At 36.5% G+C, this 15452-nt stretch overlaps 1 protein-coding gene across 5 annotated transcripts in view; it reads right to left on the minus strand.

Annotated features, from left to right (window-relative positions):
- Window positions 1-14812, minus strand: part of RIC1 (RIC1 homolog, RAB6A GEF complex partner 1) — a 46574-nt gene extending 31762 nt beyond the window's left edge. For 4 of the 5 annotated variants that reach the window (XM_038125607.1, XM_038125608.1, XM_038125606.1 and 1 more), the window contains exons 1-3: window positions 14637-14812; window positions 4744-4851; window positions 542-618 (exon numbers count right to left, since the gene is read on the minus strand). In XM_038125607.1, coding sequence (XP_037981535.1) covers window positions 542-618; window positions 4744-4851; window positions 14637-14777 — 326 coding nt within the window. In that variant the 5' untranslated portion in view covers window positions 14778-14812. Of the gene's footprint in view, window positions 1-541; window positions 619-4743; window positions 4852-14636 lie in introns of those variants that run through there. The other variant, XM_038125609.1, reaches the window with a different exon arrangement.
- Between the last annotated feature and the right edge of the window lie 640 nt (window positions 14813-15452).

A 15452-nucleotide genomic window follows, 5' to 3' on the forward strand; every position in this document is an offset into this window, starting at 1 on the left:
ATTCTGTCATTCACAATAAGGAAAATAAGATTAAACTGACAACATAACACACTGCACCAAAAATACTTGTACCTTCTTACTAAAAAGTATCCATTTGCTTTCAAAAATAGTGGGATTTTATTCCCCATTTCTTTAAAAAAATCTCTAAGTTATGAAAACAGTTGGGACAGGATCTATTTTGTACCATAATAGTTCCTAAGACATGTGATTTTTTTCAACTGAGTTATTCAAAAGACATCATTAAATCTTGTTGCAGATCATGAACACAACAGACTACCTCAAATTATAAAATTAGACTTTACCTGCTATTAAGGATTTTGAGAGCTTGTAAGAAAGACCTAAGGAATCACCAGCACACAGCAATCTACTTGAACACAATTTCTCCCCTACACTGACTCTAACTCATAGGAATGATGGTTCATATACTCATCAAGTGTTAAAACATACACTGTAATGAAGTATCTTTTGTCACAAAAATTGCTTAGAAGTTATCTAGTCATATTTTTTCACACTGTGAAGATGCAAAGCTTAAAATACTTACTTTGGATACATTGGTTCATAAAGATACTTGTCTCTTGCTGATGGGATTTCAAAAAACAAGATGTATCCATTTGCAGTCTGAAAGAAAAATACTGGTAAGATAATATCTAGTCTCAGCGTGAGTAAAATATGTTAGTCTCATGTGATTTCTATGTATATCTCATATATTGAGCTCAAATATACATTCATTCAGACATTTAAAATACTGTGCATTTATATTAATTCCAGGTAAAATCCATACCCACCCTTAAAGTCAAGTGAATAGATTAGACAGGAGATCGAAAACCAGAAAAACAATCCTGTTTATGCACCAGTCCATCAGAAATTTTCCTCTAACTCATACAGACCTATAAAACCTGACAACTATTTCAGATATTTAGAACCTGGACACATAATTCCTATCAACTACATGAATTAACGTAGAAAACAAAGTAGAACGTGGGAAGTACCTGAATAAACTCTCCAGGTGTTTGAACACATAGAGACACTACTGAATGCAAAGAGTTTAGGCACCCCCTCTCAGTGTTGGTCATCCAGGTAGTTTCCAAAAACCTTCACATCACTTATCTTTAGCTACCACAACATATATAATAATTCAGTCCCAAGCCATGTTCTGTCATTCTGGAAGAATGACTTCATACTATATACAGGGAACAAATACAAATCATTTAGTTACATGATGTTCCAGTCATACCTAGAAGATGCTTGCATAAGCATGAAACAAGTAGATGACCAATAATGTTACGTGTACAAAGAAGTGTTATTTGTTTACAGCATGAATTTATTTTCCGGGCAAATTGGTAAATGCATTTTGGTTAAATAGCATTTCCATCCAATTATTTTAAGATGGGCTGGGCATGTACCCAAAGCACTGGAGACAAAAAGCACTGAAATTAATGGTTTTAAATTTCTTTGCAAGATTGGTTTCCTTTTCTTTGCATAAAGCAACATTCCTGTTAGCTTAGTGTATCATTTCATAGATGCCACGGCTTTCCTCAGTCAAACATTTAGCTTTAGAAAATTTGTGTTTTGGCTTCAAATTCCAAGGAACACTATTATTCTCATTCAAAGCGAGTATCTTTTTCAAGCAAGAATAAAATCTGACCCATAATGCTGAGCTTGAGACAGGGTGACAATAAATGGAAGCTTTTCTGTGTGCTATAATATCATGTTCAGGTATTATGTGATAAAGAAACGTGTTCATTTCTAACATCTTTACAGGTTTGTTGCATTACATCATTAAATATTTAACCCCTAAGTTACCTTATCCTGGAAAGAAGAGTAAAACAATACTGTGAAGTATCTTTATACTGATATTAAGGTACAAAGGGCCTTACTGAACACTATTCAAAGCACAAAGTTGCTATTGTTACAGGTTCATTTCTAAATAGAACCTCAAATGCCATGAAGAGAGGGATGAAATGTAGAAGCATTCAAACACAGACTTCTGGCAAATTGATCATATTAATTTACAGAGGTTTCATTGCTTTAAAAACGTCTGAGTGAAACTTACTAAATAAGTAGCCATCACTGTCATCCATTCCCTGATCATTCTAGTCTTTGACAGTCAGAAGTATAAACATTGAGAATCCTGCCAGGGATTTCATAACACTGTTTCTTGTATGCTATCATGTTTAATAAGCTCTACCTTAGCTATGGGAATGCACTCTGAAGAGCAGTCTGTATTAGAAGACTGCCTGTAACATGGGAAGGACCAAAATGCCTCCTATACTTCTCCATAATGAAGCATCTTGACCCAATTCCTAAGTTTGATTTACCACTAGAATTAGCTACCTTGGATGTATGTACTAATCTAAACAAGAAAAAGTATTTCCTAGTAACACTGGAAAAATCACAAAGGCAGCAACATGAAAGAAGAAACTACAAAATATAAGGGGGAAAAAATAAGATCTGCCTAGGTAATGTGCCAACAGTTTAGCAACAGAAGACACTAGTGGAAAAAGAAGTTCTAGGGGATGGTGACACTGTGAAAACTGCTTAAGCTTGTTTAACTGCATACCTTTACAGTTACTTGAGGTATGTTATAAAGCTTAATATGCTGGCCCAAAGTCTGCCTGCAATACAAATAGTATTTACCTCAAAGCATATGCTGTGAAGAGATTTGTTGTCATAAAGACACTTCAAATATTTGGGCTGTCAGAAAAAAAACCCATGGTATATCATCGGTATGGTGAACATAAAATTCAGACTACACTCCCCATGATGATGTCATTAAAAAAAAAAAAAAGAAAAAAAAAAAAAAAGGAATGTACCACTGCACTAATAAGTACATACTAAGCCTTATGTTCACCTTCTTAAAAACAAAGTTTTATTACAGAAAATTACTACAACCAAGTACTCAAGAGCACAGGTAGTAATGGGTGAGAAACTTCACCTAACTTAGCTTTCAAACTGAAATTTTCAGCTGTTCCACAGGACTTCAGTAATTAAGTGACGCTAATTCAGTTCAAAATTACTGGGTTTTTCATTAAAAACTTGCTTTGCCATTGCTCCTTCATTTGAATGTGTTAGTTAAGAAAAAAAAAAAAACTATTCACTTGGACAGAACTCTCCTTGGGGTTGAGAGTATCACACATCTGCAGAAACACCTTCTTCATTAAAGCTCCAAAAACTGACTTTCTGCACTGTCTCAAAGCAACAAAACCAGCAATATACTGTAAATGTGGTCTTTCAGTAGGACTCAATAACTGTTCCAAATTAAACTATATATTTTTTAAGTATACTGCAAAACAACTTATGTTAAAACCACCATAACAAACATGCTTGACTATATCATTTGTATACATACACCCAGGGATGAAATATCATCCTAAGAAACACAAAGAATATTAGAAATCTTATTACACTCATTTTGAATTTTAATTCACAGAACTTCAGCTCACAAACTGAGACTTTATGGGCATTTACATTCTAACACCATCTGCCAAAAAGAGCACTGTATATTTAGTTGCAGAAAAACTTTAAAGTTCAGTGACTGAAGTGGCAGAAATTAAAGCTAATCTGACTGTCAGCTAAACCACCAGGTCTCTTGAGCAAATGGATCAAAACATCTCAGGAAAAAACCCCACAATATGCAAAGTAATTAAATATAAAAATTCAAATTTCCTCTGAACTACTACATAAAGGTTTAATTAAAATTTGTTTGGTGCAATATAAAATTGAAGAATTCTTTTTGATCCATAGCAAAAATTACAGAAATCTTTCTGACTTTATTGATAATTATTAGTACTCACTGAGAATATAATCTTGCACTAACAGAAATACCTAACTTCATTGATTGCATCAGATACTTCTAGGCAATTTTAACATTTTAGACTAACTACTTACTTGCATTAACTTGCATTATGCAAAAGAAAACTGGACCATGGGAAGCTCAGCTGATTTATGATTATCATGATAATGCTAGAGACATTAACTACTCCATAAATCATCTGGTGTTTTCCACTAAGATAACAATATCTAATTTAAGACCTGGTCCTAATGTTAAGACCTGACGAAAAGACACCAAGAGGATTATCCCATATTGCAACTCTTATAAACTGTACTCCCACCTTTCTTGTTCACCTTGCATCTCAAACTTTAAATACTGCTGCTGAAATAGTCCAAAGTACTGTGACCACAGCACCAGCTATGAAACAAGACTTTATTTCCATGTGAGACAAGATTTCATCTCTAAGATTCCAAACAGAAGAGTTCATGTATCACTTATCACTGCCCTTGTTTCTATTCTCAGTGACTTGCAATATTTTTAACCACCAAAAGCCAGTAATAAGGCCACAGTTTCATCTCTTAAGACTCACCTTTAAACCCTATTTATCAAGTTAAACATGATTATGTTACCTAAGTCCACAACTATTTCTTTCATTCACATAACTTTACATTACCTTATTATTTGTTACCAGATTATTAAGTAATGAGATGTTGTATCACCCCAGTGCCAATACATCTAACCATTGTTTAAAGACAAAGAACCATAGTTCATTCTCACAGGGAAAAATTATTGAATACTACAAAAGAAAGCTTCTATCATCTAAAAAGTCCTTGATACCATTATATATTTTCACATGACAAGTATCAATTAATGTATTTACGATCTGCAAGTTTCTATATGCACAGAAACTGGTAACATGAACTTTTGTTAGCAATAGTTTAACCAGAATAAGAAGGAAAAATTCTACTTACCGAAACAGCTATCATTGTGCTGTCAGGCCGCCATTCTGCTTGTTTATAAGGTCCAAACTGAGAAGCTGCTTTTGAAAGTTCCTTGTAGCTTACGATTAATACACTTGGCTGGAGGAAAAAATATAAATAATTACATCTCATATCTAGAAGGAATGGAATGTTTTATATGTTGTGCTATACCTGTAAAGAACTATGTCTCCTTAAATAGCTACAACATGTTTCCCTTGAAGGAGGTTAAAAAATTAATATGTATTTGACAATCCATTAGAAATTAAAGAAAGTTCATGGACAACTGTTGCCACACTGTCATTCATAATCTCACTCTTTCAAACCCAGGACATTTGAATAAAATACTTAATTGTACAGTAAGGAGTCATTACAGAATTTAGAAATAGTTTCAATTTAGATAATGGGTAACTGATGCTTAAGATGAACAGACACACCTCAAACAGGATCCTGTCAAATGAATGACAATGAAATATTCTATAGAATATTTGGTACAGACAATTTGCTTAGTTTCTACTAAATGGGCAGGTCATTGTATTAAAGAGAATGATAATCAGGAAATTTGTTTTCTAGAACAGGTTGTCAGAACCTGCTGAAAATCCCCCTCTACAGTTAGCTGGAAGGATTTTGCAAGTAATAAGGTGCCCCCATTACCACCTTTCCTTCTGGGAAGGGAGAAAAGCTTTGGGGTGATGAAGACCAGACAAAGCTACCATAGGCACTAAGCCTTCATTCCCTTTCACAAATGCAGTCAAGAGCTGCAACACAAAAACCTAAGCAAAGTTCCCCTTCCTTGCTCTAGTGCTTAGAATGTTCATTCTCCTTAAATATATTGCACAACTGTTTCTACTTTCTTGCTTTTTAATCAATAATAGTTTTCAGCTTAGATGGGTATTTCCCCTTCCATTATCCTCCAACAGTGGGACACAGAAGTTAAATTAAGTAGGACATACTTTTTGTTTTGTCAAACAAGTTACCCTTCATCTTCACACCATATACTGTCCTAACTTTATGAATTTCAGTTGTCGTTCAGATCTGGAGCATCAAACATTGTACCAGAAAAAACACAGTGAAAGGGAACCAAGAGGGTACAGAGTAACCACTCATTTTACTGAAATTAACCACGATACCACTAGGCAAAGCTCCCCACTACAACCGCAGATGACAGAAGTTTAGTACTGTTCTTTGCTTACTTGATGGACCAGCAGAAGCAGCACAATAAATACAAAAACATTAATTCTAACCACAAATCTTATGTGTGTCCATCACTCCAGAATTTGGTAATCCTATTTAGAATTTCATCCTATTTGGAATCACTTCCTTCAGTTTCCTTTCAGAAAAAGTAGAGTTGCAAACAACCTAATTTTAAGATATTAATGTTAATTTTAAAGAGTATAAAACAAAGCAATGAAATGTTATCCTCATGCGCGTAAATAACAAGCTGAATTAGTGTCACATGGGCAGACTTAGCCTTGGTAAATTCACAGTATAACTCGGTATGCTGCTAACAGCATTATTCTTTAAATTTCATACCCACACAGAACCGAATTATCAAAAATAAAGTTAAACATTTATGAAGTATAACAAGCACACTAATCTTTACCCTAAGAACTATTTGTACCAGCTTTTTCAATTTGTGTGGCTTCTTTTGCATCAAATTATCCAACATTAAATAAATAAATAATTATTCTTACTAGCAGATTCTAGTTGATTGCTCTCAATGAACTACACAGCCTTTCACTGATTGGCTTAGAACCACCCTAACTGCCTTAGATATACTGAGAAAAAGCAGTGTCTTGGTAATCTGCATCGTTACTGCAAACCTGGAGATCATTCTTAAAGCACTTCCATGCCTGAAGCATTTTAGCTGCTGGCAAAATTAGAAACTTAGTAATGCACAATTTTCTTTCTATATTACTACTCTTACAGAATATAATTACAGTATTTATAGTGTAGAATTCTTGTGACATTGATTCACAAGAAAGCTGCTATTACATCTTCGAAGCTGGAAGAACATTCTATATACACATCAGCTACAAAATTTATACAAATTGATTTTTAGGCTTCGCGACTCGCAGATCAGGACTTCAGCAGCTAAAAATTATTGCTTGCACTCAAACCGTTATCTTTCTGTAGTTTAAGTAGCTTCTTATTACAAAGCAGACCCACTTTGAATTAAATAGGTCACAAATGCTACCTAGCTAGAGGTCAAATGAGGAAATATTACACTGACACTATTAATTTCTACATACTCCAGAACTAAAAAGCATGAATTCAGAGATGAGGAAAATCCAAACTACAAATCTACGCCCCCTGTTTAAAAGCTTTCCATAGATGTGTGAATGGTCTGGATTAACTAAGACAGAAGGAGAGCTCAAGATCCTGCTCTGCTTATGCATGAGAAATAGTAATTTTACATCTGAAGTAATTTATTATATCTAAAGTGACTGAAAAAGTATAATGGCACAGGAATATTTCTGTAAACAGGAATATATATCAACCTAAGTACTTGACCCAAGCACAGCAAGACACTGAACATATATTTTAACAAATAAAACCAAAACCAAAGCAAACAAAAAAATCAAAACCAAACACCAAAACAAAACAAAAAACCCACCAAAAAACACCAAAAAACAGGTGTGGGGGAAAAGGCTAGTTATTAGATACTCTCCTCTTGTTAGTTTTATGTATTTAATTCATACCCCGTATAGAAATAGTAGGGGATTAGATTCTATTAATTACAATTTTTCCTAAATATTTACTTTTTTTTTCTGTTTAAAAAACCCCATATCGCCATATAAGCTTCTTTAAAATACCAAGTTCCCACTTCTGCATGCAGCTGCTAACATTATGAAGCTATGTAGTTAAGCTCAACTAATAAATTATGCCCAAATAAACCAATATATTAATCCTTCTTCTTTAAAATGCTTAAAATCCACTTGCTGAAATATTAATGGTAGAGCCACAGCTTTGGGAGAAACTGGATTCCAGAAACATAGCAAGGACCTAACAAATAAAGAGTTGTTTAAAAAGAAGTAAAAAATTTGCTTAGAGGAAGAAGTAAACACCTTCAGTTGTCAAGGAACCAAGAAGTGAGTAAGCAAGTCTTAATTGCAATTTAACATTAAAAAAAGCTTCCCAAAATAGGTAAGAAGCATATCTAGCATTTTTTAATCTGCTGCAAAGAAAATCTAGCATTTCGATATGGTACTTTTGTCTCTCAGGAGGAATGTAAGGTCAGGCAAAACAGAAGCTACCACTCAGTTACGAAAGGAACTGTGGCAGTGGATGCTTACAGGATAAGAAAAATGGTGAAAAGAAAAATAAGAAATGTAACCTTAAAAATAATATAGCTCTGCTATTACTAACATGTAAACAAACTCTCCAGTGCACTAGATAACAGTACTGAAAAGAAAGAGAACTTCTTGTTCTTACAGCTAAACTTTATCTCCTTCCATCAGTCAGCTACCTTGGCTATCACTTGACAAGAACATGTTCCACAGCTCTTACTCAGAAGTTTTTACGCTTCACAACAAAGTCTTTCTAGCACTGGCATGCCTCTTTTTTACTGGTGTGAGATTATAACATAAAAGCAAATCTGGTTGGTTTCGTTGCCTTTTTTTTTAAACAGAAATTAATTGCACTATTTGTAAAACAGTAAGGTAGCAAGACAGCTCTATCAACAAAACTACCTAAATTCAAACTACCTAAAAATTCACAGCTTCATTGTCAGTTGTACATTAAGAATCCCTCTCAACCTTCCACTATGAAATACAAGCTCTGTACCAACATCTGGACAAAATACCTATACAAACAATTAAAAAAACTACAACATAAAACACCACAGCCAAACCCACAGTGAAATAATCCCTAACTGTTACTGTTTAACTTAATTCTACCTGACCTAACACAGTAACTTGCTCACTTACCAAGTATTAGCAGCATAACCCATGTCAGAACACTTAGCCATGTATAACGTAATTTTTATGAAAAATCTATTAAGGTATACAAACCCTGCAACAAATTCTCTCAGCAAGCTTAGATATGGAAAATTACCAATTCATTCACCTTAACACAAGCATTCTACTACATTTGATGAAAATGCAAATCAAACTGACATTTAAACCCTTAACTAAAATGTGGCTGTTGCTTTGCAAAGGCCCTCTTTAAAGAGGACAAGTAGCCTTGAACAGACTTGAACAACAGTCCTCCCACGAGCAAGCGTCCTAATTGAGGTATTTACACTGTCACAGAAAATGACACATTAACCAACTCAAAAGAGGTACAATCATTTGATAGAATATAAAATAATGAAAAAAATAATTTCCTTAAACCAGATTCTCTGGTTTGACAGCAGGTTCATGACAAACTGTGTGTATTGTAGATTTTACAAGTAAGTTGGCAAACACAGTAGAAAACTACTAAGTCAGAAAAGCAAACATATGACCTGACAGCACACATGCAACATGGTCTTATGTATGGGTTAGGGTTTCCTAATGTAACTTCAATCCAAGAACCTGCACGACTGTTGATAATTGTTAAAACCTAATATTCTCATCCCCTCATCCTTCTCATCATGTATTACTCTAGATATCAAAAATCCATCACATTGAGGATAAAGAAGCCATTTCTTTGACAAACACCAATGTTCTGTTTAGTTTTATATGGCAAATGCTTTAAGGCTTCATTAGTCTGTAGGAATGAGACAAAATTCAAAAACACTGTTCAGATGAGCTTATCTAAGTGACAAAGATAAGGCTGGGAGAAAACAACAAAACAGAACAAAAGTCTGGTGACACTGCACACTATATTTTGTCACAGTATGGTCTGCGCTTTGCTTTAAATGCTGAAACTTTGTAAAATTACAAACTAATAAAACAGAAAGGTTATACAGAAAAAAGCAAGCATATGCACATAAGGAACAGAAAAATTTGTATAAATAGACCACAAAAGGCCATTTTGTCAGTAACAGAATGGTTACTGACAAATGGTGGTGACAAATGAATTTCTAAAAGCATTGTCAATTGTAAAACCATAACTCCTTTAATTTAATTTTGAAAGTGTTTGGAAAGGTCAGAATCAACAGAAGATCCACCCAACAGAGCAGACACAGCTTCCAATCATGTGTTTCATGACTATTGTGAAAGAATTCAGAAAAACAAAGTGCAGAATTGTCAACCACTACCTCTCCCAAATGAAAGTTTGCAGTTAACCTACAGCTCAAAAACGCTGCCAAAAAGCAAAGGCATATTCTATACATCTTTGGTTTTCTCTTATATGCAACTATCTGGACACTGAAAAGTCGTAACTGAGAATGCATTTTCCCATCATGCATGTAACTATGACACCACTTTCAGGGGTCATCTATTTTATAATGCAGGAGACACTGAAAGTCTGTAAATCCTACTAAACAACCACATGACAGTTTTGGATTTCATTAGATAAATTCATCAATGTAACATTCTTTTTCCTTATGTAACAAGAAGTGCATATTTTTAATAGAAGCAACAGCACAACTGCTACTGTTGCTGACAAATAAAAAGAAATTCCCTTCTCAGACAAGTGTCTAAAGGGCCTAAATAAGAGATCAGCATTTTGGGGGTTAAACTACTAGGGAAGAAAACACAGTAGAAGCTGTAGGATATCTTAACTTGCACTGATGCTATCTGTATCATATTGTTCACAATACACAGCCAACACAACCACTTATATCAAGACATCTGTTGTCTCATTCTGCAATCAAATTCTAGATAAAAAGCCTCAAGAGGTTGCATCCAATTCTATTAAGAAAAAAAAATCTATTAAGAAAAAATAATTCTGTAAATTTTCTTAATTCTATTAAGAAAAAATAATTCTGTAAATTATTCTGCTTCCTGTTCTGAGATGAAAACATAATCTTGAAAGCAAAGTGAAAACATTTTTAACAGCCCTCATAAGTAAAAAAACACTACAGAAACCACTGCAGACAATTTTAATGTATTTACACTGTGTCACAAGTAATTCCTTTTATAGTGTGGCAAAATTCCAGGTTACAGAGATCACTTCCCCAACATAAGCCCTGTCCTCTGTTTTATCCTATTGTATGCTTAGATTTAAAGCACACATTGACTTCAACTCTAATACAGCAACAGCTAGAGACCGAAGAGCACATTTGAGAGAGCTGAGAGAGCTGTCTAAATATCAACTTACATAGCACTTAAAATTAACACCAACTAGTTGACAATTTAGTTTTCTGACATTCATGCTTTCTCAAAAGCTTATTTTAGTTCATTCAGGTGTTCAGACTCAATATCAGATCATTAGAAAAAAAAAGAAACCAAAAAAAAGAAGAAAAACAAGAGTAAATGTAAATCATTAGAGGAGAGGCATACAGGTAATCAAGAATTCTCCTCTGAATGAGCAGATGGGACAAGCTACTCTTAGCTTGAAAGGGCTCACAAAACTGGTTTTGACTGACAGAGTCATAGCAGATAGTCCCAACAACCTACAGGAGTTTTCATCAAATACTCAAGGTCAGCACTTACTCCTGTCATTGCCACAAGTTTGTTAATACTATAGAAAGGAAATGCTGAATGATATTTATATGTACAACTACATCAGCAGACTATTCTGGATGCACACAACTCACTTGTCAAGGGTTACGCAGGGAACTCCACTAGTCTATGACACCTTCTTCTTTAGCTACATTACCTCGTCTCTTAATTCCTAGAGCCCTATGGGTGAATTTCCAGAATTCAAGAGATAACTAAACCAATTTAAAATTAAAGGCACAAGTGTCAAAGGAGTAACACTTTCCAAGGGCCAACTACAATGTTCCTTTCATTCTTTCAAAAAGGCTTCTGTTTGTTCATTAAGCTAAACTGCACTGTAAAACATCATTAGTCCATCATAATCTCCATTAAAATAGAGGTGCAAGCAGAAAGATGATGGCACACAGGACTGCACAACTGCCTTGTGAAACCTCATCTTCATTCAATCTATCAAACAGCAACTATCTCATTATAGCATTTCAGAAGGGTTCTGTAATTCACTGATGTTTCTCATTTCAAGCACCTGAACTTAAGTACTTAAACTACCTGAATGAAAATGTTTGACAAGCTTTTCCATGCTATCAATGAAAACAGTTATGCTGTCTCTTAAGTGTCAAGGAATTATCTACAGCACGTAGACCTAAAACTTCTGATTTAAGGAAAATGCTTGAAGTAGAGGTCTCCACAGTGGGGTGTATTTAACAGAATCAATGAGGAGCAAAAACGGAATTTTTATACCACTAAAATATAAATGAAGTAAAAATTTTAAAACTTATTAATGTTAGTATTACCTCATCCTTTCTTTTTCCTTTTAAAACTCTGGAACAGGCATCCAAGAGACATGGCTGATGCCCAGACTATACTAGTGTATAAGAGCATTTGAATAATGTTCTTAATAACACGATTTAACTTCTGGTTGCCCAGAACTGGTCAGGCAGTTGGACTAGGTGACCAATGTAGCTCCCTTCTAAACACATGAAAAATATTAGACTACTTTGTGTACGCTAGATAATGTGTATACTAGTACAGTGGCACATGCATGTAATTCATAAATAAATATCAACATATCTGGAGGCTGTGCTCAACAACCTTTCACCAATACTGCCGCATGATCAAAATCATTCACTTGAGTGGTCTTCTCTATCCACAATCCAATCTCTCCTAACATGTAAAAAGTCAAAAACTTTTTGGTTCAAAAACACTAGCAGAATTCCATCTGGTTTTTTTCAACACCAGTTACCCTGTTTTGAGTCTTAATACCAATATTGATTCCAAAACAGGAAACAATCCACACTTTGGGATCAACTTTCCTTAGTTCCACTAGTTCTTAGTGCACAGTAGGTGAAAAGGAGTTTTAAACATTACTGTATCACCTAAAAGTACACATACTGAATGTAAACTCACACACCTGGAAGCATTTCAAAGAGCTCTGTTTCTGAAAATTTCAAAACAGAACTTTCCCAGTTCTCATCACCTCATTCTTAAATGAAATCTTTGATACATAGCTGAGATAGTAACAAGTCTTAACAAGAACACCAGCCTGAAGGCTTTTCTGTGACAAGAAATCAAGTTAGTGCAACCTGACAGAATGTATTCTTGTTCCAAAGACTGTACTTCTGACCAATGAAAACATTTTCTAGAATACAGTAATTTTATTTTATCAAAATTCAAATGTAGGATTTTAAGCTTCACCTTCAAAAGCAAGCAAGAAATTGAAAAAAAGAAAAGCCTGGAGGAGAAAAAACCCAACAAACCACATTCAGGACCCCAGCTAAAAATAATGCAAGAAATTCTCTTTTAAAATGACCTTGACCAAAACATTTATTCTTCCAGGTTTCTGATAACAGCCAGTTGTCCACAGAGGCCGTGAGACTGTAACACGTTTTTCAGTTTAAGATCAGTCAGCAGTCAGGCCCAGTGCCTGTTGGCACCTTCCTCAAAAGCACCCATTACAAACGGAATCAAAATCCATGTTAAAAATATTAATGACCTGTAAGTTTAGTCAACTCTTCTGCACCAAGTGAATTCTTCTAGCGCTGTCTGTAGCAAGTCATACAATGTTTAACATTTCAAAACAAGTCTAAGCATGCAAGCTAATGAAGCTCGTCCTTGAAAACAGACCATAAAGTAAACTACATTCTAGACAACAGGGCACATCTTGTGAAGCATTTCATGAGCCTGTTGGTTTCTATGTCTTTCCACGAAAAAGATCAGTTCTGCTGTGTTGACAGACTACAAGTACAGGTTCAACAACTGGCAAAAACTAAAGAGTGTACACTTTATATACACTGTGTGCCACAAATTGAAGAAAATGGAGGCCAGATGATGATGTTCACACAGCAAAATTACTGGGCTGATTACGTGCTAGCTGGATACCTGTCTAGGTTCAAAAAACAGCATGAGCACCCCAGCCAGGAAGTAATGAACAGCCTTACTGAGCACAATAAAACATAATGTGATGAAATCGCTGCATAAACTTAAAACAAGGTTTTATGGCTATAACTATCATTGGACATCTTTCAATATCAGCTTTCTAAAACTGGATGGCTGGTTTTCCCTGGTAATCTGAGATGAACTCTACAAACCACCTGGATCTAGAGATATTTATAGACAGATTTAGGCTCTAATCTAGGCAGTATTTAAAAGGATCCAGCATCAAAATTTAAAGTCAGTATCAGAGTTTTCACTGACTGCATCAAACCAAACTGACAAACAGCATTTCTGCGACCAGACTAATACAATATGAAGTAAAAGCAAGGTGCTTAATGTCAATTATTCACACTGTTTCAAACTAGATATAGCTAAACCAGCACTTACTATGCAAAAGCCATGACAAGTCTTCATTTAGAGCCACAAACCTTTTAAACTTTCCATAAAAAGAAAACTTTGTGAACTTCTATGTTACAACATTCTGGGTAATGATAGCATTTGTTCCATGTTTTACAAAGAGTGTTTCAGATCTTCTATATTCATATGTTCGTTTATATAAAACACAGAAAATACAAAGGTGAAAGACATTAAACAAACATGCAAAAAAACCTACACTGCTACAAATACTCCTTATGTTAAGCACAAGCAGAATGTACAGTCTCAAAAAAAAAAAAAGTTGCTTGGAAGCCTCACTTTTTGGGAAAAACAGTGTTAACTGTAAGCAGATTGGTGCTGCATATTTTCTTAAGACTATACTGCTATCACTAAACATCGGGGATAACCGCTCAGTTTCACAAATACTGGAATATCCTGTGAAGTTAGTATCAAATTTTACAACCGTTTCTGGAAGAAAAAAAAATTAGTAAACGACAGGTCTTTTCAGCTGGTAGACAGCGTCCGAGAGCTTATAAAACGATGGATACTCACTCTGCAGTACCAGATGCTTAGCTGAGAAGGGAACAAAACTGCGAAGAAAGCTCTCTGGGGATCCGTCTGGATGTGAAGTGGTCGCTCCAGGGGCTCCAGAGGACACAAGAGCCTCTTGGGCCAGCCGCTGAGGAAATACATGGCTGAATATTTCCAGAGGAGCTGGCGCTCAGCCTGCTCTAGCCTAGGCGGGGGAACAGCAGGGGCATCAGCGGAAGGAGAGATACAGCGTCCGCGGCAAACCACGCATAATCACCGGCACATCGACGGGACCCCTGGGCTCAGCACCACTGGGGACGGGGAGCTGAGACCTCCCCGGCGCTGGGGCCGCCGCCGCCGGTGCAGGGACGAGAGCGCCGCAGCCGCCGGGGGCGGAGGCGGATGCGGGCTGGGCAAGGGCCGGGCGGCCTGCGGGAGGCGGCGGCGAGGGGGACGCGGCCGGGCAGTCACTGCTCCGAGCAGGCGCCGGGTCGCTGCGGCGGCGGCAGCGGCGGCTCCGCCCTCCCGCGGGTGTCTCGCCCGCCCGCGCTCCGGATCGGTGTCGTCGCCGTCGCCGAGGCCCCCGCCGCCATCTCCTCCCCCTTCCGCTTCCGCTCCTCGTCCTCCTCCTCCTTCTTCCGCTCCTCCTCCTCCTTCGGATCCTCCCCCTCCGTCTTCTCGTTCTCTTGCTCTTCCTCTTCTTTCTGCTCCTGCTCCTTCTCCTTCTTCTTCTCCTTCTTGTTCTTGTTCTCCTCCTCCCTCTCCCTGCTCCCCCTCCCCCTCCCCTCGCTCCGGGGTCCGAGGCCCCGAGGGGCGGTGGCGGCCCGGGGCGGGCCC

Source organism: Motacilla alba, chromosome Z (assembly GCF_015832195.1).
Source record: "Motacilla alba alba isolate MOTALB_02 chromosome Z, Motacilla_alba_V1.0_pri, whole genome shotgun sequence".
NCBI classification, from domain to species: domain Eukaryota; kingdom Metazoa; phylum Chordata; class Aves; order Passeriformes; family Motacillidae; genus Motacilla; species Motacilla alba.